This window comes from Heloderma suspectum, chromosome 7 (genome assembly GCF_057233095.1).
Source record: "Heloderma suspectum isolate Gila_16-S chromosome 7, 16-S_ref, whole genome shotgun sequence".
Taxonomy (NCBI): Eukaryota; Metazoa; Chordata; class Lepidosauria; order Squamata; family Helodermatidae; genus Heloderma; species Heloderma suspectum.
Window position 1 is genome coordinate 118358074 of NC_139464.1, and position 27534 is coordinate 118385607.

Below are 27534 nucleotides of genomic sequence, written 5' to 3' on the forward strand. Positions count from 1 at the left end.
TTAAGCATTTGCCAGAGTTTGTTGTGATCCACACAATCAAAGGCTTTAGCGTAGTCAATGAAGCAGAAATAGACGCTTTTCTGGAATTCTCCTGCTTTTTCCATGATCCAGCGAATGTTGGCGATTTGATCTCTAGTTCCTCTACCTCTTCGAAACCCAGCTTGTACTTCCAGTAGTTCTCAGTTCACATACTGCTGAAGCCTAGCTTGTAGGATTTTGAGCATAACCTTGCTGGCATGTGAAATGAGCGCAACTGTATGGTAGTTTGAACACTCTTTGGCATTGCCCTTCTTTGGAACTGGAATGTAAACTGACCTTTCCCAGTCTTGTGGCCACTGCTGAGTGTTCCAAATGTGTTGGCATATTGAGTGCAGCACTTTAACAGCATCATCTGTTAGGATTTTAAATAGATCAGCTGGAATACTGTCATCTCCGCTAGCTTTGTTGGTAGGAATGCTTCCTAAGGCCCACTTGACTTCATTCTCTAGGATGTCCGGCTCAAGTTCAGTGACCACACTATCATGGCTATCAGGGACATTCAGATCTTTCCTGTATAGCTCTTCTGTGTATTCTTTCCATCTCTTCTTAATCTCATCTGCTTCTGTTGGGTCCCTGCTTTCTTTGTCCTTTATCATGCCCGTCTTTGCACAAAACGTTCCCTTGAGAGCTCTGATTTTCTTGAAGAGATCCCTAGTCTTTCCCATTCTATTGTTTTCCTCCATTTCTTTGCATTGTTCATTTAAAAAGGCCTTCTTGTCTCTCCTTGCTATTCTCTGGAACTCTGCATTCAGTTGGATATATCTTCCCCTTTCTTCCTTGCTTTTCGCTTCCCTTCTTTCCTCAGCTATTTGTAAAGCCTCATCAGACAGCCACTTTGCTTTCTTGCATTTCTTTTTCTTTGGGATGGATTGAGTTGCTGCCTCCTGAACAATGTTACGGACCTCCGTCCATAGTTCCTCAGGCACTCTGTCTATCAGGTCTAATCCCTGAAATCTATTCCTCACCTCCACTGTAAATTCAGAAAGGATATGACTGAGGTCATACCTGAATGGTTTAGTGGTTTTCCCTACGTTCTTCAATTTAAGCTGAAATTTTGCAATAAGAAGCTCATGATCTGAGCCACAGTCAGCTCCAGGTCTTGTTTTTACTGACTGTATAGAGCTTCTCCATCTTTGGCCGCAAAGTACATAATCAATCTGATTTCGATATTGACCATCTGGTGATGTCCATGTGTAGAGTCGCCTCTTGTGCTGTTGGAAAAGAGTGTTTGCTATGATCAGCATGTTCTCTTGGCAAAACTCTATTAGCCTTTGTCCTGCTTCATTTTGTACACCAAGGCCATGCTTGCCTGTTATCCCGGTGATTTCTTGACTTCCTACTTTAGCATTCCAATCCCCTATGATGAAGAGGACATCTTTTTTGGTGTTAGTTTTAGAAGATGTTGTAGGTCTTCACAGAACCGATCAACCTCAGCTTCTTCAGCCTCAGTGGTTGGGGCATAGACTTGAATTACTGTGATGTTGAATGGTTTGCCTTGGATTCGTACTGAGATCATTCTATCGTTTTTGAGATTGTACCCCAGTACTGCTTTTCCCACCCTTTTGTTGACTATGAGTGCTACTCCATTTCTTCTCAGGGATTCTTGCCCACAATAGTAGATATAATGGTCACCCAAATTAAATTCGCCCATGCTTGTCCATTTTCGTTCGCTGATGCCCAAGATGTCAATGTTCAATCTTGCCATCTCATGTTTGACCACCTCTGGCTTACCTTGATTCATTGACCTTACATTCTAGGTTCCTAAACAATATTGTTCTTTACAGCATTGAGCTTTCTTTTCACCACCAGACACATACACAGCTTAGTGTCCTTTCGGCTTCGGCCCAGCCGCTTCACTCTTTCTGGTGCTACTTGGAAATTCCCTCTGCTCTTCCCAAGTAGTATATTGGACACCTTCCGACGTCATATCTTTTAGCCTTGTGAACCATTCCATGGGGTTTTCTTGGCAAGAATACTGGAGTGGGTTGCCATTTCCTTCTCCAGTGGACCACATTTTGTCAGAACTCTCCACCATGACCTGTCCATCTTGGGTGGCCCTGCACAGCATAGCTTATGGCTTCACTGAGTTACACAAGCCCCTTCGCCACAACAAGGCAGTGACTCTTTTGTAAATAATTCCCCTTAATAAACATCTTAATTTTTGTTCATTTTGAAAGGGTGTCTCTAGTGGTGCTGTCAATTCAATGCCTACCACATAGCAACCAGGCTACTGAGTTTATTTTAGGTATAGATGGTTTATTTTGGTGGCAGTGGTTAAAGCTTTTATAGCTAAAGCAGTATTCTCTAACAGTAATGTCTAATGGGCAATTTTATTAAAAACTGTGGCAGTAATTCCCACAGACCCAGGTCTCAAAACTTTTTTTAAAAGGGGAGGGGGAGAAATATATGTGGCAGTGTTGGGATAACCTAGTATTTTTTCCTCACATGTGGGTTTTAGAACTACATTCATTGACCGCTACAGCATCTGACCAAAACAAGCCCAGAAACACAGGACTCTACAGAACAAAATTCCAACTGTCTAGAATGCACATTTTCTTCATATATTATGATATAGTTATAAGAAGACCAGACATGTTAAATTTCTGGAAATTTTGAAGCCATGGGGAGAAAAATGTTTTTAATCCTCTCTGTAAGATTCCTAGCAGAGTTACTTCTATCCCTCATTAAATTATTGATCTAATTATCTTTTCCTGATAAACTTTTAGAGATGCTCCAAGTTATGCTCAGTTTCCCAAAGTGTGACTATATATATAGTTATATATTATGATATATATTTCCCCACCCAAAAATGGGAAAAAACTATAACAGCCAATTAAAGCATATTTAGTGGGCATGGAAGGGAAAACTATAGGTTGGATGGAATGCAGTGGCTGCAACATTTCCTCTTGTGAATTGGCTAACAATTTCCGTCAAAACCACTGCACACTGAAACATTTTGTTATAGTGCAAGAGAAGAGAAAGATGTGGAGGAGGATCATCATCATATTACTTATGTCTAATTCCACCCTAAAGAAGAGACTCCAAGACCCTGTTGAAATGTTGGGAGGAGCAAGCCAATCAGGGAGCAGAAAGCCCTAGTTTTTGTGTCCTATACAGAGGTCTGGAGAACAGAAAGTGAGGAAAGATAGTCTGGCCCTTCATGCCTTTCAGTGAATTGTCCACTACTTTCTGATTGAAGCTGTTAGCCTATGCCTGCCATTCACTGCTCTCCACCGGTAACATCTCATGGATCTTCGATCAGGTTTCCTTGCCATTCATGGGCACACAGATGCTAGGGTTCCCATTCATTTCACTGGAAGATGCCAAACTCTTGTGTACAAAGTTATACATGCACACTAGCTCTTTCCCTTTAAATGAATGGAGAAGGTATAGTATATATCACAGCAGCAAGTTTAATTTCTCTTATAAGACAATAATGCATGTGTAACTGCAAAGTAACTAGCACAAAGGCAGCTAAGTTTTGATATTTGGGCAAAAATGCTGCTTAATGCAGTAAACAGCTATTTCTGTCCTAATGAGGGATTTTAAAAAGACACGGCTTAATTTTATTTGCCATATTCATTTTTCCAGATACAGTCGTTATCACATAACAAATTTATACACAGGCACTTGTGCACAAAAGCCTCCCACAACTAAAGAGTTTGAATGGGATGCAAATATAATAGCCTAGTGATTCCACCCTGTGGTGCTATTCTTTCTCACTGACTCTTACTAAATTATACCAGCCCATTTGTAAGGGTCTGAATAAGTATTTCAAAATGCAGTTTACAATTCCATTTTTCTATATTAAAAATACTTAATCATACACTAGAAATCTTTTTATCCAAATAAGGGGGTTTCACTCCTCTTCCATTTCTTATCGCAGCGAACGGTTAACACCTCTAAGGAGTACTTACCGGTCTTAAAACTGAGTTCATCATGCTCTTGACCTTCGTAATCGTACAATGCTCGTACTCTCACCTCCATTGTGGGGGAGGCATCCTCATCAAATGGATTGGTTTCTCCTTGAGCATCATTGGATGAAAATGGATTACTGGTCTCTTCATCAGACCACTCTGTGCCATAACTTTGGTTTTTCTCATAGCTGCTAACACTAAACACAAGAGAAAAGTCTTTTCGCTTGTCTAGGATGGGGTACATATATTCTAACACTGTACCACAGAGGCACTTCTTTGCCATTTCAGACATCAAGAGAAAGAGCAAAGTCAATTTTCGCATATAGTGCATTTAGAGATAAGGAGTGTACATACAGGATATTAACCACCAACATAGCATCGAACAACCATTTGAGAAAGAATGTTAAGTGGTGAGAGAGCCTCAGAAGGGGATACATCCAACGAGCACAGCCAGCAGCAAAGTTCCAGCAGTAGTTTCAAAGCACACTACCGTATAGTTAACTTTTGTGGAACCAGTGAAGAAAAACCAACCAGTAAACAAAACAGTGACAGAGCATCGGCATGTTAGTCAAATTTGCAACAAAAAGTACATAACCTCTCAACAAGGACTCCATGCATTGTGCAACATAATGCTTTTGTAGAAACCCTGAGTTGGAAACCCTGGATAGAAAAGTATAAGCATGAAAAACAATTTGAGAACAGTCTTTCACCAACTTTTTGATTTTATTGTCCTCCTTTTCACTGACAGTACTTCCAGTATCCTCTTCATCTTCAAAGGGATTGTAACTTGACTGCACTGACTGCACTGTGTTACTCGGGACACTAAGGTTGCTATTGGAGAAAAAAAGCATTAAGGTGACCCTATCATTTTATGGAACCAACTATATATGCAGCTAATACCAGAGCCAGACTTATACATTCTTTCCCTTGTATGGCTTACCTTTTTATAAAAATAAAATTGTCACTTCCACATATTAAGACTCCCTGAACTTCCCTTCTGCCAAAGTAATTTTAACTCGTTTCTCTTCAAAAACAACATCTGTTCAGTCAATTAACACACAGGAGTATACCAACAAGTGTCTGTAGTGTGGTTCAGACACAGAGGCCAATCGAGTCCCCCAGTTTCAATCTCTGGTTTGAGAACAACTATGGTTAGTGATAAGTATGGATACACTGGGTCACACCTCATGGCAAGCCATTGTTATCACTAACCACAAAAGGGAAGGAATGAATAGAGTGTCTGCAGGGCACTCTAGATCAGCCGTCGGTGACATCTGAACTAGGCCTATTTAATACTCTCATGTGACTAGGCCAGCCATTAGGCCAGTATCACATTGAGAAAGGCCATCATCAAATTTAGCAATGTGAAAGTACCCTTCAGTTTTTTTTGAAAGCTAGGATTTGAAAGCTTTTCTTTAAAGGACAGCATTAATACAATTTTAAAGCTGTGAGGGCCAGTTTACTGATCTGAGAGGCCTAATACCACAGGACACTTTAAAAAGCCCTCAATGTTACCGTAGAGGTAGACCAAAGCTAAGGGAGATGAAAATTATGCAAAGAATGTGTCCGTTCTCACACATAATTTATTCTTCACAGAATAAAACATAGTACAATAAACCAAAGCTCCGTGGGGGTCATCTGCATGAAACACTGCATGTTAGGGAATGCAGTGGGGATTTTCCGTAATTCTACATGAACATTCCCTGACATATGGAAGGGAACAGGTCCTAAGCTGCTCATTTCTCATTATTTATGAAGCTTCAGTACTCCTCATTTTAGACTGTAGGAGCACACTATATAACCCACAACGCACACACCGTACTATTGGTACCAGGCACATCAGTGGCGTACACAAGAACTGGTAACAGCTCCAGTTCATACATGACAGTTTGGTCTACACATAAACAGTCTCAACCAGTTTTCATATACGTTACTGGGGTACAGCTAGCAGCAATTCCCATACTGATAATATCTGGAATAATACCCCAGTCACAGAAATTTCTGCTGGCTGTATCCATGCTTGCCTAGTGTGTCCATACAAGCAATTGATTGAAGAAATTGTCATTCACAAGCACAGCAAAATCTGTGTTAATTTGCCCTTCGTATTACCATGTTACACAGAGCTAAACCTTAAATCACCAAATTTTAGGGTATTTCTATTTGATATTTTCCCACCACCCCAATTACTGCAGTATTATGCCTCCTTCTAAATAACTGGTTCAACTCTTCTAAACTAACATATCAATATTATGGAATTTGGAAATAGCAACATGACTTCATTATTACTAGCAAACAATACAAAGCTTGGAAATTACTGCGCACTGTTCAGGATAAAGGAAATATTATTTCTCCATCCAACAAGGGATTTTGTGGTTTTCTTCTATGGCTTAGCCTAATACAGGTCATGAGCATTTGTGAGGGGGAGCAAAAATTGGTAATGGCAATCTATTTATCCAGATCACGACTGGTCGAACTTTAAACTACAAAAATCCCAAAAGCCAAGTCTACGTATTCGAATATATCAGATGGAGCCATTCATAGTTGTAGAAAGTGCTGTTTAACTCTTTGTTATACCATTTATTACAGTAGCAGCCCTACCTAGTCTTAAGCAATTTTATAAGAGAATGACAACCACTGAGCAGTCTATCATTATGCACTGAAGAGAGTACAGCTTCATAATGCATTACATCCATTAATATTATAAGATCCCAGCATCTCCAGTTCAATAGATCTGTGGCTAGAAAACTTAGGAGAAGGCTTCTGCTTGGCAGCCTAGAAAGAGATTTTCTGTCAGGACAGATTACGCTGTGCCACATACATCACTGGTCTGATTCGATATAAAACTGCTAACTTTTCCGATTTTCAGCAAGAGCACAGGACAGTACGTGTGAAATCTATTTTTTGCAAATCAGTTCTTTTCTACAGATTACTGTTTATCTGTACTATTCTGGAAGTTAGCCCAAGGTTGTTCAGTTCTCACCAAGTTGTTGACCAACTGACCCCCAAAGGCAGTCAAGTTTCTGCATGCAGATCTTAAACTACGGTATCTATTTATCTACAATTCTCTTTGGACATTCTCTCCAACCCCACCCCTAGCTCTCACACTCCCACACACATTCCAAGCAACCCAGGCAACGCTACCTTTTTCAGAAATCTGGAGACTCTGACTCTGGGAGATTAAAGACCCTTAGGATCTTTTAATGCAGGGATGGGGAATCTGTGGCCCTCCAAGATAATGTGGGACTCAAACTCCCATCTGCACCAGCCATCATGGCCAATGGACAGGGATAATGGGAGTTGTAGTCCAACAACACCTGGAGGGTCACAGATTCCCCACCCATTCAGTCAGGAACGATCATTCAAAGAACTGCAACGTCTCTCAGTTTAGTCAGTCACTTCTTCCTAAGGTAAGGGAACATTAGAGGGGCACAGGAATGAGCATGTGAGCTTAAGGCCCACTCCAAATCTTCCCTTAGGGAGAAAGTGTCTAAATAGGGCCTAGGAGAATAACTTTCCAAACCGACATAATTCCAATATACTTCAAAATTTTACTGTTTCAGATTTTGGTCAGCGACTGATGTTAAAAGGCATCATGATCACATACCTGCTATTTTTATTATGCTGCGAAGCCTGATCTCCTGTCTGGTTAATACCAGTCAGAGTCACTCCATCTGCAGCTTTTTTCTTCTCTCTTCTACTGAGAGTGCGATTCAGATCAGCTGACCAGTCCTACAAAAATGAGTGAAAAAAAGCTTTTGAAGCAGCTTGTTGCCACAGTACTAATCCATACTGCCATCTTAGCTCCAAGGTTTCCATTCTGTCTGGAAACAATCTAGCATGGTCTGACAAGCTCGGATAAAATGCTATCAGTTTCCCTTCTACCGAGATGGACAAGGGAGTGTCCTACCCTCTATACACTGGCTTGAGGCTGCTTGGAATTGCAAATACTTAATCCTGTTTCATAGTTCAGTCAAGGCCACAATAGAACTTCAGCTATTGGGCAGTATAGAAATGAAATAAATAAATAATCAATCCCTGCTCAGCTGGTTATGGAGAGCCTGAAGTTTGAGTCTCCTTACAAGAAGTACTATAACACACCCACCGAAAAGCCCACACCCCCTCTTTTTATTAAGCAGAAGACAGCAATAATTTTTCTTTTGTTCACCTGGAAATCGCCATTCCAGTTCCACCCAACTCTTTTGTGAATCTTTCTTTTCTAAACCTGTAAATGGTTTTAGTTCCTCAAAATCAGGTGTGGTCCCAAAGGCTGCTGGCAGATGCTTTGCCCAACTAGCTTTTTGCGCTCCTGGCTGCCTGCCTGTTCTTGTACAACTGAACAACTGAACTTTAGGTGCTTGATGACTTGCCGGGTCAAATGTAAACTTTCTCATTAACTTTCCAACTTGCTACAAGCACCTCCTCTCCCCACCCTGAACACCAAAGCCATCCTGAATGTTAAAATGTGCCTAGGAAGTGCTCCAGGACCATATAGTAAGACTATTAGATGTTCTTTGTATTCCCCTTTGAACCACCAGATACCTCTGTTGGCTAGACGGGATCACTGTACTAAAATATTTTCCATTCCATTTGTTTCTTTCAGATCATGCTTTTATTAACCAAACACAATTAGTTACATCTACAGGACTTCCTAGAGACAGGTCCTTCACCAACATGGTAGTGCAACACTATTGTACTTCAAATAATATTTATCTTGGGTTGGGGATAGGCTTACCCAACAGATAGAATCAGACTTTTGCCTTGTTTGACTTGGCAAAATTTTCATGGATATACAGGCTGTGATTCTGTAGGCTTTGCTTGAAGTATGGCTGGTAAAATGAATGTGAGCTCAATTCAGACACCACTGCAAATCATCCATAGCACAAACCCAGATTTCAGATGCTGGATCATTGGCCAAATGCAATTCAGACATAACACAAAATCATAAATCAAGTTCTTTAGCCCTGGTCTGGTGTGATGTCCGAGTTTAGCCACAGCAAATTTAAGTGTGGGCTTGGATTCAGAGAACCATGTGTGATGTTCCTTGAATGCATCAGTGCTTTTCTACTCTTCTTCCCACTTGACCAAACACACACAGTGCCTGAAGATCCTTCAGTACAATGTGCCATTTTTGGTGAGGGGGGTTGCAGCCAGATGGGGGAGAAATTGGCAGGAATCTGCAAACACGCACATCCATGAATGGAACTGCTGAAGTGGAACCAGGGCACTTTGGATCCAAAGTACCCTGACCTCGGTTATTGACTTTATTAATTAAATGTATTAAACACTTCATAAAATAAATTTATCTACACTTTTAAACATCTATAACAAATCAAATGCCAATTAAAATGCTACTTCCTTACATTAGAACATATGTATTGGCAAATTAAGAAGTTTATCTGCATCTCTCCCTTACCCAGCCTAGAGATTTGAAGACCTGGAAAAATTAAGGAACCTCCCCTCCCCCAATGCCCCCCCCCAAGAACATTTTTTGTTTTTTTTAAAAAAAACTGGGAAAACCATGTTTAATTATGATATTGTTTTGTTTTTTATAAGGATGAATAAAATGCTTCAGACAAGAATTTATATATTGCCACCCAGACTTAAACTTCCCAACATTATTTATTAAAATTATTGAGTAGGAAGACCTGTATGCAAGACTAGCGATGTAACATTTCTGGGAATTTTGAAGCCACTGGGAATAATTTTTTTTAATCCTCTCTGCAGAATTCCCAGCACAGTTATCTTCCATTTCTTATTAAAATTATTGATCTGATTATGTTTTACTGACAGACATTTAGAGATGCTCCAAATCATTTGCAGTTTTCCATGTAACTAGAGTCACCATATCATAATATATGGAGAAAGTGTACATTCTTGACAGTTTGGATTTTGTTCTGAAGAGTCCCATTTCTGGACTTGTTCTGGTAAGACGCTGTAGCAGTCAACTAATGTAGTCCTAAAACCCACATGTAAAAGAAACACTGTATTTTATCCCTCCATTGCCACCACATGTGATGAAACGTGTGGGCTATCACGCCTATATTTCTTTTCTTTTAACTGAGTCTTGGGTCTATGCAACTCACTACCAGTTTTTAATAAAGTTGCTAATTAGACACAACTGTAAAGGAATGCTGCCTCAGCTATACAACTTCTGCCACCAAAATAAACTCTTTATAAACCTAAAATAAAGCCTAGTTCCTATGGGATTGACATCATCAGTACAGGCAACCTTTCAAAATGAACATTTTGATGTTTATTATGGGGAAATTTTTGCAAAAGAGATTGTCTTCAAATAATAGGTTGAGATTGCTTAAAGGTGCCTAAATTAAATATGCTTGGTTACCAGTCCTAATAGATAAGAGGATCTTTCCCGGCTAAATAAACTCCCTTCAGATCAGATTTTCATAAACTCCACCCCAAACAATTCGTCACAAACAGTTACAGATATTGTAGACCAATTTTCCTCTGCCTCTACCTCTTCCTGCTTCTTCTAACTTCTAGGATGATTCAGATGTTTCAAGAACTACTTGCTGAAGCTCTTGCTGGTCAGACATAAAACAGGAACCCTAAAATTGCATTAGGTATAATTTGGTTTGCACATAAAATTATCGTGTTTGGTATATCAAATTTAAAAGTATCGTTTATTCAGACATTACAAATTTACTGAGTTTACTTTTAAATCTTTTTAATTGTGCTGATAATATTATGAGCAAGCCAAGGTTCTCATAATAAATTTTATGTTCCTAAGGGTGCAATCCTATCGGGATAGGTGGCCACCTCTGAACTCGGAAGCGACCGCCTATCCAGTGCAGGGCAGGAGAAGCATGGAGGGGATCGTCTTCTCTGTGCTTCTCCAGCCCTGCATTCGCGGCTAGACTGCTGATTTCGGCTGTCTAGCTGCAGGAAGCTGGAGCAGCGGCAGAGGTGGCTGGACCACACATAGGATGTGTCATACCGGCATTTCCGCCCTGCCCGCCCCACCCCTGGGAACGCCCCTTTTGTCAGGGTTCCCTTGAACTCCCTCCTTCCTCAAGAACTCACAAACTCTCAAGAAGAGAGGCTTCAGTCACACGCCTTTAATTCATTATTCACAGGTTCATTACAGATGCAAATCTTCGAAGACTCTCTGGCTACAAAGGAATGCCTCCAGGGGATTCAAATGGGAATAAACAAAAGTTGCGGCTGTCTGACTAGGCTAACTTAGAGAGGGAGATCCCGCCCCTCACCTGCTGCTCCCCTGCGCAGCCTCTCACGCATTGCTAACCAGTTCGAACGTCTAAGCTCCACCCCTGACGTTTCCCTCTTAGCTCTGCGTCTCCGCCTGGCATCCCTTAGGTCACAGACCTCAAGCCCCTCCTCCTCCCACTCGCTGTTTCTCACAGAGGGGGTTGAGGATGAGGTTTCCTGCCCAGCCATCCGGGTGCTGGTAACCTGAGAAGCACGCCTATCCATATCTGAACTGGCCTGTGAAAAAACTTCCCCCAGTTCTGGCTGCTCCTCTTCTGAATCTGAGCTGCTAACTATCTCCCTGTGCTCAGAATCAATCCTGGCACCTTTTATGCCACTCCACGCTGCTCTTACGAGCGCAAAGCCATTCCGCGCTGCCTATGAGGCAGCGCGTGCGGGGGGAGGTTCCCGGAAACTGACGTATCCTACGGCCGTCTAGCCGCTGACTAGCAGCCACAGGATTGCTCCCTAAAGTAACAAAGGGACTTTAGATCTGTAAACAGCGCTTAAAATAAGTATTACACATTCTTCCATTTTCCCCCAAATGTGTGGTTTCCTCCTGGAAAGACACAGTTTTTTCCCATGCCTCCAAAATATCTGGAAATGTTATATCTTTATCTCGGGCTCACATGCCACAGAACACCTCATTCAGCAGGGGCCCCTAATCCTTGGGGGAGATTTTTCAGGGGACTCTGGAGACTGGCAGGGAGAGGAGCAGTGGGAAAGTCAGTTTCCATCTTCCCTTGCACAGGCAGATCTCTGGATGCAACCCGATGAGGGGAAACCACCCAGAGCTTTAAGCCAACAACAAACCACGGGCTAAAATCCTGGGTTGCTTCTCCTTCAACAATCCAGGATTCCAGGTTTGCACATCACACCGAAGAATGCCCTGTTGTTTTCTAAACCAGATGCAAAGTGGAAGCAAGCGGGGGCAGGCACTGCTTGGTCCCACAGGGACTGGAGGCACTGCTCGGTCCCCATATGGTGCCAACAACCCATGGCTTGTCATTACATGTGAACTGGGTCTTTGTTTCTTAGTAGCAAGCTGAGCAACTTATACACAAAGCTTGCATCTAAAAATAACACACATGTGAATGTGTGCAGAGTAATCGTTAACAAAAGGAAGCTGAAAAATTGTACAAACAACACAAATGTAGTGCGGCATATTATCATTTAGAAGTCTGAGGATGAAAATTAGCTTTAAGTAGAGCAGTTGCTTAAGAGTCATAACACTTACTTCATCCTTGATGCATGAAAAGCAAACAAAATACTTGTTAAGAGAGTTAACATTTGAAACATTTTAAAACTGGTCTTTCAATTTTTTAGAAAAGCTTCCTATTTACAGCATTTGAATACAATATAAAAGCATAACATTTTAATTTAATAATCTGGAACTACAGAACCTCTGTAGAACTGTCTTTAACACTATCTATACTGGTTTTTAATCACTATTTGCTAACACTATTAGCTCATATTGGAGAAAAATTATCTCAAGGCAAAAATAATTCACTAATATTATTCTGACATTACTTGTATGCAGTAAATCACATCATAGCTTATTAATGCTTCTGTGGCACTTGCATAACAGCCTGCCGGAATCAGGAAAAAAGGTTCCAAAGCAAAGTAAAGCCCTTACCTCAAACTGTGGCCAGTTCATTGACATGCCTGGACCATGATTAGCTCTGAACCACCTCAGATCTTCAACAGCGTCTGCTACTTTAATGTTCTGCTCCAAGTCACGATAAATATTTTTATAGCTGTAAGCAATGCATGTAGAAGTCATTACAGAACTATTAGGAAGAATTATTTTAATCAAGAGTTATACAACGATTTGCTTAGGAATTATTTTAGAACATGAAGTTCTTTTGCATGAAGTGTCCAATGGCCCAGCTGCATGGGATCAATTTCCATTTTTGAGGCTTGAGGATATAGACAAGATGCTTGTAGCTGTACAGCCTACGACCTGCTCTCTTGACCCTTGCTCATCGTGGCTCATTCGAGCTAGCCGGGAGGGGTTGGCTGAGTGGATCCAGGGAGTGGTGAATGTGTCTTTGTGCGATGGAGTCGTGCCCACCACCTCGAAGAGGTAGTGATGTGTCCACTCCTGAAAAGCCCTCCTTGGGTCAAGACGTTTATACCAACTACCACCCAGTCACTAGTACCCCTTCTGGTACCTACAGAGAGCTTCAGCTATTGGGTGGTATAGAAATGAAATAAATAAATAAAAATAAATTCTGGGGGCAAGGTGCTGTAGAGGGTGGTAGCTGGGTAGCTGCCAACATTCTTGGAGGACACACTGATTATCTCAACCCATTTTGGTCTGGGTTCAGGGCTAGTTTTAGGAACCAATCGGCTTTGGTTGCCCTGATAGATGACCTGTTGTGGGAGAGAGACAGAGGAAGTGCAACTCTTTTGATCCTGCTTGATCTCTCAGTGGCTTTGGATGCTGTTAACAATGGTATTCTTTTGTATCGCTTCCACAAGTTGGGAATTGGGGGCACTGTTCTGCATTGGTTCTGCTCTTCTTGTGGGATGGTTCCAGAAAGTAGCACTGGTTAACTGTGCCTTGGCTCCCCAGCAATTATGCTGTGAGGGCCAACAAACAGCTTGAATCCTGACAAGATGGAGACCCTACGGGTGGGTGGTCCCCTGATATGGGAATTGGAGAGCTTGCCTGTTCTAGATGGGGTTGCACTCCCTCAGAAAGAACGGGTACGTAACATGGGGATGCTCCTTGATGCATCATTGTCGCTAGAGGTCCAAATGACTTCTGCGCTGAGGGGTGCCTATTCGCAGCTCATGTTGATGTATCAGCTATGACCTTTCCTGAACAGGGATAGCCTGGCCGCCTGGCCACTGTAGTCCATGCATTACTAGCCTCATGTTTAAATTACTGTAATGCGCTCTATGTGGGGTTTGTGCCTGATCTGGAAGCTGCAGCTGGTGCGGAATGCCAGAGCAAGGATGCTGAGTGGGGTGCCTGGCCATGCACATGGCACACTGGTGTGGAAGCAACCGCACTGCCTACCTATTAGCTACTGAGCCAAGTACAAGGTCTTCTGTTGGCATATAAAGCCCTGAACAGCTTGGGACCAGGTTAACTGGCAAATTGCCTTCCCTGATACAGACTTGTGTGATCATTAAGTTCATTGGAGTAGGCCTTGCTGGTTGCACCATGACTTGCATATTGCCCAGGTCTTCTCTGTCATGGCACCCACCTTATGGAAAGCCCTCCTGCCTAGTGTTTGGGAGATGTCAACTGTGGCATGCTTTAAGTGCCAACCGAAGACCCATCTCTTCACCCAGGCCTTCCCTAATTGACTGCAAAAATTAGTTTGCTGGCTAATTATGGCACTGTGAGTACTCGGTTTTAATGTTTTCATAAATGTTTTATTTTAATGTATTTTTGGTAAACTGGGTAGAGATATTTTCTAAGTATTGTAAGTGGGATATAAATCTATTCAATACATAAATAAATAAAAATAAGTTCTGTGCAATACACACACATGCAAAAAGGTCTATCTATTGGCTCAAATTAACCCCTGATGAATTTAACACAACTGCCAAATTTAACCTTTTATATACATAGCTAAAACTGTATATATTATCAGTTAAACAGAGAAAGAACATTGTTACTTCAATCCACGGCACACAATATGAGGGCAAAATGCTGACCAAAGTGTACCGATCAACTGCACAGATCAGCAGTACGATCAGTACAAGCCTGTACAAATGTTGACTTGAGGGGGAATGTCCAAGTACAAGGGGAATCCAATTACCTGATGTGCAAGCTTCTACAATATTATGTATCCCAATATTATGTTTCCACAGCGCTGGACAATAACTTGATTATATGGCATTACTGATTCAACACAAACTATTATTTATTTATTTTTATTTATTACGTTTATATCCTGCCTTTTTTCCTCTTTAAGAAACCCCAGGCAGCGTACATAATCCTCCTTCTCTCCATTTTATCCTCACAGCAACAACCCTGTGAGGTAGGCTGGGCTGAGAGTCTGTGACTGGCCCAAAGTCACCCAGTGAGCTGCCATGGCCAAGTGGGGACCAGAGCCCGGATCTCCCGACTCCCAGTCCAACACTCTCGCCACTGCACCGCACTGGCTACACCACGCCAGGAGCAGGAAGCATTCTGCATGCCATCTGACAGACTCTTAATACACAAACTCCTTTATTACTAGAACGGGGATGGGGTCACTGCTTGCACTATTCTACTGCAGCACTTCAAAGTGACGAGATCAAGTCTAACAACATACCTGCAATCCATTTTAGCCTGATAACTAAGAGAAAAGAACTCCTAAAAATAAAGAGAATGCTCAATACAGCATTTAACAAGCCATAATTACCGGCCGTTACGTTGCTTTAGGGTGCAATCCTAAGGCATTGACGCCTGATAGACAGGGCTCCAATCTCAGAGCCTTCTGTCTACCCAAAGGCCTGCCAGCAAAAGCCAGGCAGGGCAGGTGGAGGACAGAGGCTTTTCCAGCTTCTCCAGCCTCCATTTTAACCATTTTCAGCTAGATGGGCCTCTCAGCCTGTTCAGCGGACTTACTTTCCAGTGAACGGGGACAGCAACGGAGAAGCTCTTGGATCAAGCAAATCCAGGCCTTTCCTTTCTCTCCACCCACAACCCCTTCCCCATTTCTTCCTCTCTGGCTTTTTCCAAGGAGACTGTTGTATCCTTGGAAGAGAAGCTACCACAGTGCTTTCTGCAGCTGCTGCGAGGGAATGATGGTCGAAGTACCCACACTTGGATTTCTGCCCCTGAGGTCGCACCTGTGTCTACAGCCTCAGGGGTGGGAATTTGCATCATCCTATAGCTCCTCAGACATATGGGTCCACATGATCACAGGGGGAAAATAAGCCACGGTGGCTTATTTTCCCTCCCTGCGCATGTCAGTCATGAGCTGCCCAATTAGCATAATTACCCCCACCAGGCGCCGGTTGTCATGGCATCCAAACCCATTGCAGGTGGCTGGCTGGGGTAGCTTACAAACCACCCTGAAACCCAAGAACAAGCCATGGGTTTCAGCCAAGCGCCATCACTGGGTTCGGACATCACGACAACCTGCGCCCAGCAAGGGTGATTATGCTAATTAGGCGGCTCATGACTGACATGCGCAGGGAGGGAAAATAAGCCACCATGGCTTATGTTCCCCCTGTGATCATGTGAACCCGGTCGAAGTCTGAGAAGCCATAGGATTGCTCGGTAAGTTTACTTTACAGTTTGGTTAAATAATACATGAAAAGTAAGTAGTGCATGTGTTTAACTCTTACATATGGTTCTAGATGACAGAAAAATGCAAAATAAGCTCAAGAAATGTGGTTGCGAGCAGAAGTGGACAGTCCTTTATTCCACAAATACTGGGTTGGGACCCACTGCTGTGTAACAGCGCCTCCACTTAAGAAGGGTCCCTCACTGTAGCAGCATAGTTTTGTTTTTTAAAGAGAAGAGAAGAGAAAGAAAGGCGGGGGGCCGGGACAGATAGCGAAAAGACTTCAATATATGTACAGAACATCAAATAAAAGGGGGCCAGACACATTTCTATTCTAGGAGGTCACCAGGAAGTGTTTCCACATTCACAGTTTTTATTAGACTACCATGAAATAATGTTCTCCTAAGACATTTTTAAATGGAACTAGCACAATACAATAATACTTCCTTGAGAAGTTAGTTTCTCAAATACTATAAAACCTTCATTGCTTGTACGATATTTTTGGACAGCACATCTTGCAAACCTATTTCTTCTTAGAAAAGGAAGTTTTATTCCCCAAGAACTTCACTTCCAGTTTACACTGATATTCTATTTTCCACCATGAAAAGGATAATGAAATTCGCTGGTCTTAGTTCCAAGCACTTTAAAACCTGCATTCTATAGAGGACAACTGAATTAAATTGACACAGCAAAGCGGGCTCAAGTTCACTTGCTTGAGTACTTAACTTCAATGAAGATACACAGTATATGCAACTGCTGAATCTTACACCTTTGGGAAGTTATTTTTGCAAAACAGTATTTTTCAAAACATACAGCCTGCAGTGAGCAGGGAGTCCTTTTAGTGACCATTTCTTTTTTATAAGTATTTCAGAGTTTTGCTTTTGATGTTTTTATCTGCCTTGAGTTGGGGGTAGAATAGGTTTAAAAATAACAATTCTCCAGGATCGCACAGGGCGAACTCGCACGTCATGATAAGCCACCCTGAAAATAAGCTATGGTGGGTTGTTTGTTTGTTCACTAACCCATGTTGCTCCCAAGATATGATCAGGCACTGTGCAGCTTGCCGTGGTTTGTTTCTCCCTTACTCCTCCCACCCACTCCTGGCACGTATCCCATAGGATTTTGCAGCACAACCTCAGAAGCCTACTGTGCTAATGAATGTATTTGAGCTTATTAGCAGAGTAGAGTTTTTTGTAGAATTTTTTTTCACCTTTGGGGAGATTTCTGCAAGTTTAACATAATTTTTTCCCAACTTTGGGGGAGATTTGCTCAAATTTAACGTAATTTTTGTCACCTTCAGGGAGGTTTGCACAAATTTAATTTTTAAAAACTTGGGAAGGTTTGCACAAATCTCCCTGAAAGTTAAAAAAAAAAAAAAGGAAAGAAAAGAAATAATGTTAAATTTGTGCAAATCTCCCTGAAAGTGAAGAAAAAAAGGTGCCGCTGTATAGGGAGGTGACAAAGTAGAGAAGTAAATTGACTAGTGTCATTTCAAGATATAATATTGAGGAGATATCATTGGCGAGATTGCAACGAGTGGCCGGCAGGTTTTTTGATGCTCTTGCCAGGTAACTCTCTTGTTGTTTTAAACAACCCATGCTGAAGCAACTCTGCCGGGCTCAGAGGTCATGACAATCCACCCTAAACAATCCTACTACAAGCCATGGGTTTTCAGGGTGGCTTGTTTGCAAAAAACAACCCACAACAGAAAAGCTGCATCAGGTTCCAACATGATTAGGTTCCAACAACTAAGGTTCCAACAACTAAGCCGCCCTACAACCACCATGGTGACAACCCACTGTGGCTTAGCCTGATATGCAAACCAGGTCATAATTTATTTTTCCTTATTAGCGACATAGCAATATGTTACAAATTATATGGCAGTTTTCAATTTTGCAGCCTATATTTCTCTAACAAATCTGTTTTGAAGATGTAAACAGCTTTATTAGAGCAGGAGCTGGATGCTTACATTTCATCAGCAGAATTTTTTGCTGTTGCATATGGAGAAAAGCACCTTTTACAACAGGGGTCAGCCTTATGTGGCAATTGGCCTAATTTCAAAAGCCTCCAAAAGCAATTACTAGATCTCTGGTAAGAGCAACCTATTCCTTTTCCGGCAGCCCACTGGGCAGAGAGAGAGGAAAAAAAGAGGGGTGGCAGAAAGTGAGGAAAGGGGGCATGCAGCCCCACACAAGAATCTGGCCTGGAACCCTACCTTCATACTCACATTATCAGAAATTCACTCATGTTGATTTTTACAGTAAAAGCTGCAATGGTTAAACGATAAACCAACTTATTAAAATCTTTTGATAGACTATAAAATTGTTCCAACTAATTGGGCAATTCTAACAAGTTAATTTTAATACGAGTATTTACAAATACTTTGGGTGGCAGACACCATCCCAGAAGAGCTGTTATAACTTCTTTCACAAAGGGGGGGTACATCTCTTCTAACATGGTGATGCTTTGACATGTGTGAGTCATATATAAGAAATAAGCTTTTCTCTTCAGTGGTATTGCTTTATCCATAGACAAATTTACATAGATCTAATCAGTTAAGCTTTCTTTAGATCAAGTGATGGCTCTAATAAACATTCATTGGTAGTGTCAGGAGCTCCTTGGCGGCCTCTCTCAGTAGATTCCAATAGCTAACTCAAGACACAGACGAAAGGATTTCTTTTCAAAGCTTTAATCCTTTTACAACTTAATGACTCTTTCAGGTGCTAATCACCAGCGACTAAAGAAAGGAACAGCAGAGTGGACTAAGCTTCAAGAAGGCAGTTGATCCCGGTTTGAAAGGGAGTCCCTTGAAGACTCAGAACTTATGGGCTAGGGAGAGATCCTCCCTCTTTCCCTTGGGTCCATGGGAGGCGGCCGTTGCTTGCGCGCCAAACGGGCGCTACGCCTCCTTTCTGCGCCCTCCATCGCTCGTTGCTCTTTGCGTCTGCGTCGAGCATCTAAGAAGCCCCCCTCCCGCACTCCCTCGCTGCCAGGGTCACTATCTATCTTAGCAATGCTGGCGGGAGGAATCTTTGCCAGGTGCTGTGCCTGTGAGGGATGAGCTGTCTCCTCTCCCACGGATTGTTGTTCCTCCTCAGAATCAGAACTGCTCTGGGGCTCTCTGGTCTCAGTTTCCACCCTGACAGGTAGCTTTCAAAATGAAATCAGTTTCAATCACTATATTTTGAAAATTAAAAGAACGCGATTAGTTTCATCCTCCTATGATCTTTTACAGAAGCCAGTGAATTCAAAGAAGAATGTTAAAATACAAATCTGTCACCCCCAATCCTTTATCCTTTATTGAGTAGTGAGCTGTAGCAGCACTATTTATTCTTATTATACTATTTCACACAAAGACAACTTCAGTATGCAAGATGTTTTGTCTTGCATGTTTACCTTGGAACGGTAGACAAGTCAAGATGTTTCTGAACTTCCAACAATACTTCTCGGAAGAAACGGAGACGTTTTTCCTCAAACTGCTGACACTGTTCAAAAACTTGCTCCATATTTTCCATATATTGAGGTGTAGCACTATCCAGGTCTTTTAGAGATTTTTCATACTTCTCCTTTGTCTTAAAAAATAGACACAGAAAGTTATCCAAAAATACTAGTTTGTAATTGTGTACTTGCCCTATTTAATCCATGCATAGCAGGCTTCTGCAATAGTAATTTTTACAGAATATTTTCCACCACAAGCAAACTGAAGTTCTATGTTATGCAACTATCCACCAGAAGAGGGCATCATTTCCATTTTCTTGGAAATAAACACTGGTTTGTGATTTTCTAAAAAGGAGACTAACCTAAAGATAAATTAGGAAAATAGGCCTATACAGGACTGGCTGCAAGGCTAACCTTGGTCACAGGGAAGCTAAGCTAAAATTAGATCTAGAGATTGATTCCAAAAACCTATCTAGGCTCAGGTCTTGCATATAGTCTCTCTTTAGCAGGGCTCTAAGTTGGTTCTGATACTTGCCCAGATCAAACATAATGCTAAACCTTAACTTTGCATTGCAAGAACTAGTCTGGGTGAGCCTTGGGCTTGAACACTCCCCCCTCCCTTTTCCTCTTTTGGCATAGCTGCAAGGAGGAGTTCTAAACCTTTCATTTCTTTTTTTGATTAACTACAGCTTGCCATGTTTTCAAAACCTGACAAACTGGGATTAATCTTAACTATGTTTAGTGGAAACAAGACATCTTCAAACCTTGGTTTCAGAAGCGGACTTGTTTCCACTAACGGTAAGATTAACCATAATTTAGGATTTGAATGCAACACTAAACTATGGTTAATTTAAACTGAGGTGAACACTTCCAGTCTCCTCCTTGCAGCCACACCAGAGGGGAGCACACACGCCCAAGCTTTGCCGCAGCTTGTTCCTGCACTGATAAACCAGGGTTTTCTGTTATGCTCAGAAACAGTCTCTATGTAATGACTTTACAACAACCAAAGAAAAATAAAATAGTTCAATGAGCTACTTGACAAACCTTGCACTGTATCTGACATTCAGAAATATATCTCAGTGAATTCATAATACAAAATATGAATTTTAGGTGCACTTACCACATAAAGGTCCATTATATAGAATTCAATGTACTTGAACATCAAATGCAACATTTTAAGGATATCACAGAAGTTTTTCAAAGTATATTGGGTAACTGTTTCATATTGTTCAAACAGTGTAAGAGGAGATATAGATAGATGATAGAGATATATAGATCTAGATATATTAGATGCACAGATGCATAGGGGATACAAATGAAATAAAATTCTGTACTTAATCATAATTGTGCTTTCATTAGAATGCTATTTGCACTATCAAGGCCTGCAATAGCAGGGGACTAATTTTTCATATAGCAAATTAAGATGAAGAGTGAGAGAAACTTCTCCACAAACTCATTTTAATTGAAGATGTATTAACAGTATTAAGGCTAAGGCAAACACAAGACAGTTCTTCACCCTTTTCCTGGAATCATTCATATGTAAAGGCCCTGGCTATATTTACAAATCTAGCACTATGATAGTAGTGTTTCTATTTGTCTGTGCTGAAAAGCATTATGTTCAGAAGAATGCATTATAGTTTACCTTAAGAACATCCTGTTTACTTTTATCCACTTTGTCCTGCAGTTTCTTTAGCTGTTCTGGATTCAGGGCTGGGTCAGCTTTGCTATTAGCCTCTCTGGATACAGCAAGTTTTTCTTCCTTGCAGGCCACATGATATGCTTTCTTAGAAGCTTCCACCTAGATGACATGTTTTAACAGGTATTTCAAGCTTTAAAGACTCACTATAACCACCCACCAAAAATTAGATATTGAGGAAAAGCATTGTTATAGGACTTGGGGATGAGTCAAGGTACCTTTAAATAAACCCAAAAATTGTATGTTGAAAACTGCTACAATGGACTAATACAGCAGTAGATCTGAGACACCAATATTTAACAAAATCCTGGATTACTCTTTTGGATCTGACAACAAATCCACATTTGTGTTGATTAATCAAATTAATACCCATTTGCTTCTCACCGAAGCCTGTTATGAATTGTAAATTCATTACAATTTAATGAACAGTGTAACCCTAAGCATGTTTGCTCATAAGTAAGCTCCACTGAGCTCAATGGGACTTACTCTCTAGTAAGTGTGCTTTGGACTGCAGCCTAAAGCTACCACATCACTGAGGAAAGGACATTTGTAATAAAGAATGAAAAACAAATTCCCAGTAGAACTCTAATCCCTAAATAGCCTCAAATAAAAGTGTACCCTCACAACTTCACACATTAAAACTTGGCCATTACCAATTTAATATCTAATGCTTTGATTAGTTTACTGATTGAAGTTTGCAGCCCAGCTTTATTTACTTATAATTTTTCTGTTCATTAAAAAATATAAATCCTCCAACCAAAATTATGGAAGAGTGCTATATTTATCTCAGCCCTCTGAAGGATGCCAACTGGTAAAGACAGGTGTGAAGGTTTGAGGCCTACAGAGATAAAGGAGTGGGGGGGGGGGTCAGGCTTAGAGGCCTGGAGTTTTCTGTTGGGAGGGGGTAACCCTGAGAGGAGTCGTTTCCTTTCTCCGGTTAAGTGTCAGTTTCATTTCTCCAGTTAAGTTTAATTTCTTCAGGTTTGAAGCAGTACTTTTGGTTTTGAGGGAGGAAGGTATGTAAAGAGAGGGAGAGAGCCTGTAAGTCAGAAAGACCAGGCTGCAGCCAGAGCAGAGCAAGAGCAACAGTAAGAGCAGAGAGAGTGAGAGCAGAGTCTGAAGAATGAGCGGGAAGAAACAGTCTAGTAAAGTTTAAGGACAGTTGGGTAAAGGAACTTGTGTTTTGCAAACTTTTATTTTCTTTTACAGCCTTTTGTATCACTCAGCTCTATTGTGTAGTTGTAATTTGTTTTTCTTTAAATCTTCTAGTAAACTCTTGTGGTTAAACCCTGTGTCTATAGTGTCAGTCACTCCACTTCTACAGCCAAAACCCCATGTTATCGGGAAGGGGAAGTTTAAAAGAAGGAAGGTGGGACTCTTAAGGAGGCAAGAGATCCTTAAAGGGTTGCTCAGGGTGTCCATTTTAGTTCGCTGATTCCCAAGATGCCGATGTTCAATCTTGCCATCTAACGTTTGACCACCTCCAGCTTACCTTGATTCACTGATCTTACATTCCAGGTTCCTAAACAATATTGTTCTTTACAGCATCGGATTTTCTTTTCACCACCAGACACATCCACAGCTGAGTGTCCTTTCGGCTTTGGCCCAGCCGCTTCACTCTTTCTGGCGCTACTTGGAAATACCCTCTGCTCTTCCCCAGTAGTATACTGGACACCTTCCAACCTGAGGGGCTCATCTTCTGGCGTCATATCTTTTAGCCTTGTGATACGTTCCATGGGGTTTTCTTGGCAAGAATACTGGAGTGGGTTTCCATTTCCTTCTCCAGTGGACCACATTTTGTCAGAACTCTCTGCCATGACGTGTCTGTCTTGGGTGGCCCTGCACGGCATAGTTTATGGCTTCACTGAGTTACACAAGCCCCTTTGCCACAAGAAGGCAGGACAAGCATGGGCGAATTTAATTCAGGTGACCATTATATCTACTACTGTGGGCATTTCTTCCTTAGAAGAAATGGAGTAGCACTCATAGTCAACAAAAGGGTAGGAAAAGCAGTACTGGGGTACAATCTCAAAAATGATAGAATGATCTCAGTACGAATCCAAGGCAAACCATTCAACATCACAGTAATTCAAGTCTATGCCCCAACCACTGAGGCCGAAGAAGCTGAGGTTGATCGGTTCTATGAAGACCTACAACACCTTCTAGAACTCGGAAGTCAAGAAATCACCAGGATAACAGGCAAGCATGGCCTTGGTATACAAAATGAAGCAGGATAAAAGCTAATAGAGTTTTGCCACGAGAACACGCTGATCATAGCAAACACTCTTTTCCAACAGCACAAGAGGAGACTCTACACATGGACATCACCAGATGGTCAATATCGAAATCAGATTGATTATGTACTTTGCGGCCAAAGATGGAGAAGCTCTATACAGTCAGTAAAAACAAGACCTGGAGCTGACTGTGGCTCAGATCATGAGCTGCTTCTTGCAAAATTTCGGCTTAAATTGAAGAACGTAGGGAAAACCACTAAACCATGACCTAAATCATATCCCTTATCAATATACAGTGGTGGTGAGGAATAGATTTAAGGGATTAGACCTGATAGACACGAGTGCCTGAGGAACTATGGACAGAGGTCCGTAACATTGTTCAGGAGGCAGCAACTCAATCCATCCCAAAGAAAAAGAAATGCAAGAAAGCAAAGTGGGTGTCTGATGAGGCTTTACAAGTAGCTGAGGAAAGAAGGGAAGCGAAAAGCAAGGGAGAAAGGGGAAGATACATCCAACTGAATGCAGAGTTCCAGAGAATAGCAAGGAGAGACAAGAAGGCCTTCTTAAATGAACAATGCAAAGAAACTGAGAAAAACAACAGAATGGGAAAGACTAGAGAACTCTTCAAGACAATCGGAGATCTGTCAAGACAATCGGAGAGAATCGGGCATAATAAAGGACAAAGAAGGCAGGGACCTAACAGAAGTAGATGCGATTAAGAAGAGGTGGAAAGAATACACAGAAGAACTATACAGGAAAGATCTGAATGTCCCTGATAGCCATGACAGTGCGGTCACTGAACTTCAGCTGGACATCCTAGAGAGTGAAGTCAAGTGGGCCTTAGGAAGCATTACTAACAACAAAGCTAGCGGAGATGACAGTATTCCAGCTGACCTATTTAAGATCCTAAAAGATGATGCTGTTAAAGTGCTGCACTCAATATGCCAACACATTTGGAACACTCAGCAGTGGCCACAAAACTGGAAAACGTCAGTTTACATTCCAATTCCGAAGAAGGGCAATGCCAAAGAGTGTTCAAACTACCGTACAATTGCACTCATTTCACATGCCAGCAAGGTGATGCTCAAAATCCTACAAGCTAGGCTTCAGCAGTATGTGAACCGAGAACTACTGGAAGTACAAGCTGGGTTTCGAAGAGACAGAGGAAGTAGAGATCAAATCGCCAACATTCGATGGATCATGGAGAAAGCAAGAGAATTCCAGAAAAACGTCTATTTCTGCTTCATTGACTACGCTAAAGCCTTTGATTGTGTGGATCACAACAAACTGTGGCAAATTCTTCAAGAGACGGGAGTACCAGACCACCTTACCTGTCTCCTGAGAAACCTGTACAAGGGTCAAGAAGCAACAGTAAGAACCAGACATGGAACAACTGACTGGTTCAAAATTGGGAAAGGAGTACAACAAGGCTGCATATTGTCGCCCTGATTATTTAACTTATATGCAGAGTACATCATGAGAAACACTGGGTTGGATGAATCACAGGTTGGAATTAAGATTGCCAGGAGAATTATCAACAACCTCAGATACACAGATGATACCACCCTAATGGCAGAAAGCGAAGAAGATCTAAAGAGCCTCTTGTTGAGGGTGAAAGTAGAGAGTGCAAAAGCTGGTTTGAAACTCAACATTAAAAAAACTAAGATCATGGCATCTGGCCGCATCACTTCCCGGCATATAGAAGGGGAAGAAATGGAAGCAGTGACAGATTTTTCTTGGGCTCCAAGATCACCGCAGACGGTGACTGTAGCCATGAAATTAAAAGATGCTTGCTCCTGGGGAGGAAAGCTATGGCAAACCTAGACAACATAGTAAGAAGCAGAGACATCACCTTGCCGACAAAGGTCCGTACAATCAAAGCTATGGTTTTCCCAGTAGCAATGTATGGCTGTGAGAGCTGGACTATAAGGAAGGCTGAGCGCTGAAGAATTGATGCCTTCGAACTGTGGTGCTGGAGAAGACTCTTACGAGTCCCCTGGACTGCAAGGAGGTCAAATCAGTCAATCCTAAAGGAAATCAACCCTGACTGCTCATTGGAAGGACAGATCCTGAAGCTCAAATATTTTGGCCACCTAATGCGAAGAGAAAACTCCCTAGAAAAGACCCTGATGCTGGGAAAGATTGAAGGCAAAAGGAGAAGGGGACGGCAGAGGATGAGATGGCTAGATAGCATCACCGATGCAATGAATATGAACTTGAGCACGCTCCAGGAGAGAGCGGAGGACGGGAAGACCTGGCGTGCTATGGTCCATGGGGTCATGAAGAGTTGGACACGACTGAACGACTGAACAACAACAGGGGGTCCAGGTGATAAGTGGAACCTTGTCAACAGGCTTTAAAAAAAAACCTCCATCAGTGTGGTATGGAACAGAAATCTGAAAGCCACAGGAGCGTTCTGTTCATTATAGCTTCGCTCATGTGTTATACACAAAGGGGTAGTCACGGAATGACCAGTGCCATGTGCTGGCCCTGCCCCTGGTATCGGTACACTACTGGTCTCAGCCCTGAACACCCACAGATTAGCAGGAAGGGAGGTTCATGAACAGGCTTCCTTCCTGCAGATGTCCACGCCAACAAATGAACCTTCAGGGGGCGGGGCCAGCAGCACATCCCTATTTTTCACCCAAGCACCTAGCCAGCATAGCCAGTGATGAAGGATCATGTGAGTTGTAGCTCAAAATATCTGGAGGGCCACAAGTTGCCCACCCCTCCACTAAATACGACAGGGGAGAAAGAGAGATAAGGATGTCACTCTTGGCATCCGCTCCATGTCTTCCATAATATGTAGCTCTGCCCAGTGACCAACAGCCTCCAGAGTGGGGGTCAGTCCAGCCCACCCTGCTTTCCAGGTCAGAACGCAAAGGGATATATGTGAAATCAACCAAAGGAGTTCAGGAACAGGAAAGGGGGGGGAGGAATGGAATGGGGGGGCAAAGTTGCAAAACTGACTGGAGTAGACAATATGCAACCATTATTTACCTCTTTTAGCTTTTTGGCCCATGGTTTTTGAGCTTTCCTAAATCCATCTTCAGCTTCTTTAGCTTCCTTAAATCCACCTATCATTTGCTTATGAAAGGAATCCTTCTGCCAGTTCTTTATCTTTTCAAAATCTTCATTCATTAGAGAAGCTTTTACTTCTAGGTGTAGTTCACTCACTTTTTCTGCTTCAGACATTAATGCATGCCAAGACCTTTCAACAGTCCCATACTGTGGCCCTGAACACAAGATGAAAAAAAATATCGGCAAAGCGAGTCATTTTTCTCACTGTATCCTATGCAGTTTAAGAGAAATATGTGACTTCAGCTCTTACATTGGGTAACATTTTCCCTGTCCATACTTTTCACGATGATTGTATCAGTTCTACAATCAAACACCTGAATTCATATATTTTGTAAGCCTCTGGTAACTTCTGTAGCTCTTCCCCACAGAACACATTTTAAGATTATGTTGCAAAATAAAAACAATTATTTATTCAAAAGTTTTTAGGCCACTTTTCAGTAAACTATCAGGGTGACATACAATAAAGATCATAACACCAGTATAATATGAAATTGCACGTATCCCCAATCTGAGATATAGATATATATATATATCCCCCCTACCCAAAATAACCTGAACCATGGCACCCTTTCTTTGGCCCCTGTGTCAAAACTGCCCAGGCACATACTTGTTGATCTGCTAAATAAAAACTGAAGTACAGCAAAACAAAATCCATGTTAAGATGG

At 41.8% G+C, this 27534-nt stretch overlaps 1 protein-coding gene across 4 annotated transcripts in view; it reads right to left on the minus strand.

The window, feature by feature from the left end:
- PACSIN2 (protein kinase C and casein kinase substrate in neurons 2) overlaps nt 1–27534 on the minus strand; it is a 47114-nt gene that overhangs the window by 4291 nt on the left and 15289 nt on the right. For 2 of the 4 annotated variants that reach the window (XM_084811215.1, XM_084811214.1), the window contains exons 4-10: nt 26789–27024; nt 21501–21656; nt 19817–19992; nt 12820–12940; nt 7561–7685; nt 4671–4787; nt 3957–4153 (exon numbers count right to left, since the gene is read on the minus strand). In XM_084811215.1, the coding sequence (XP_084667341.1) occupies nt 3957–4153; nt 4671–4787; nt 7561–7685; nt 12820–12940; nt 19817–19992; nt 21501–21656; nt 26789–27024 (1128 nt within the window). The remainder of the gene's footprint in view (nt 1–3956; nt 4154–4670; nt 4788–7560; nt 7686–12819; nt 12941–19816; nt 19993–21500; nt 21657–26788; nt 27025–27534) is intronic. The other 2 variants (XM_084811217.1, XM_084811216.1) reach the window with 1 other exon arrangement.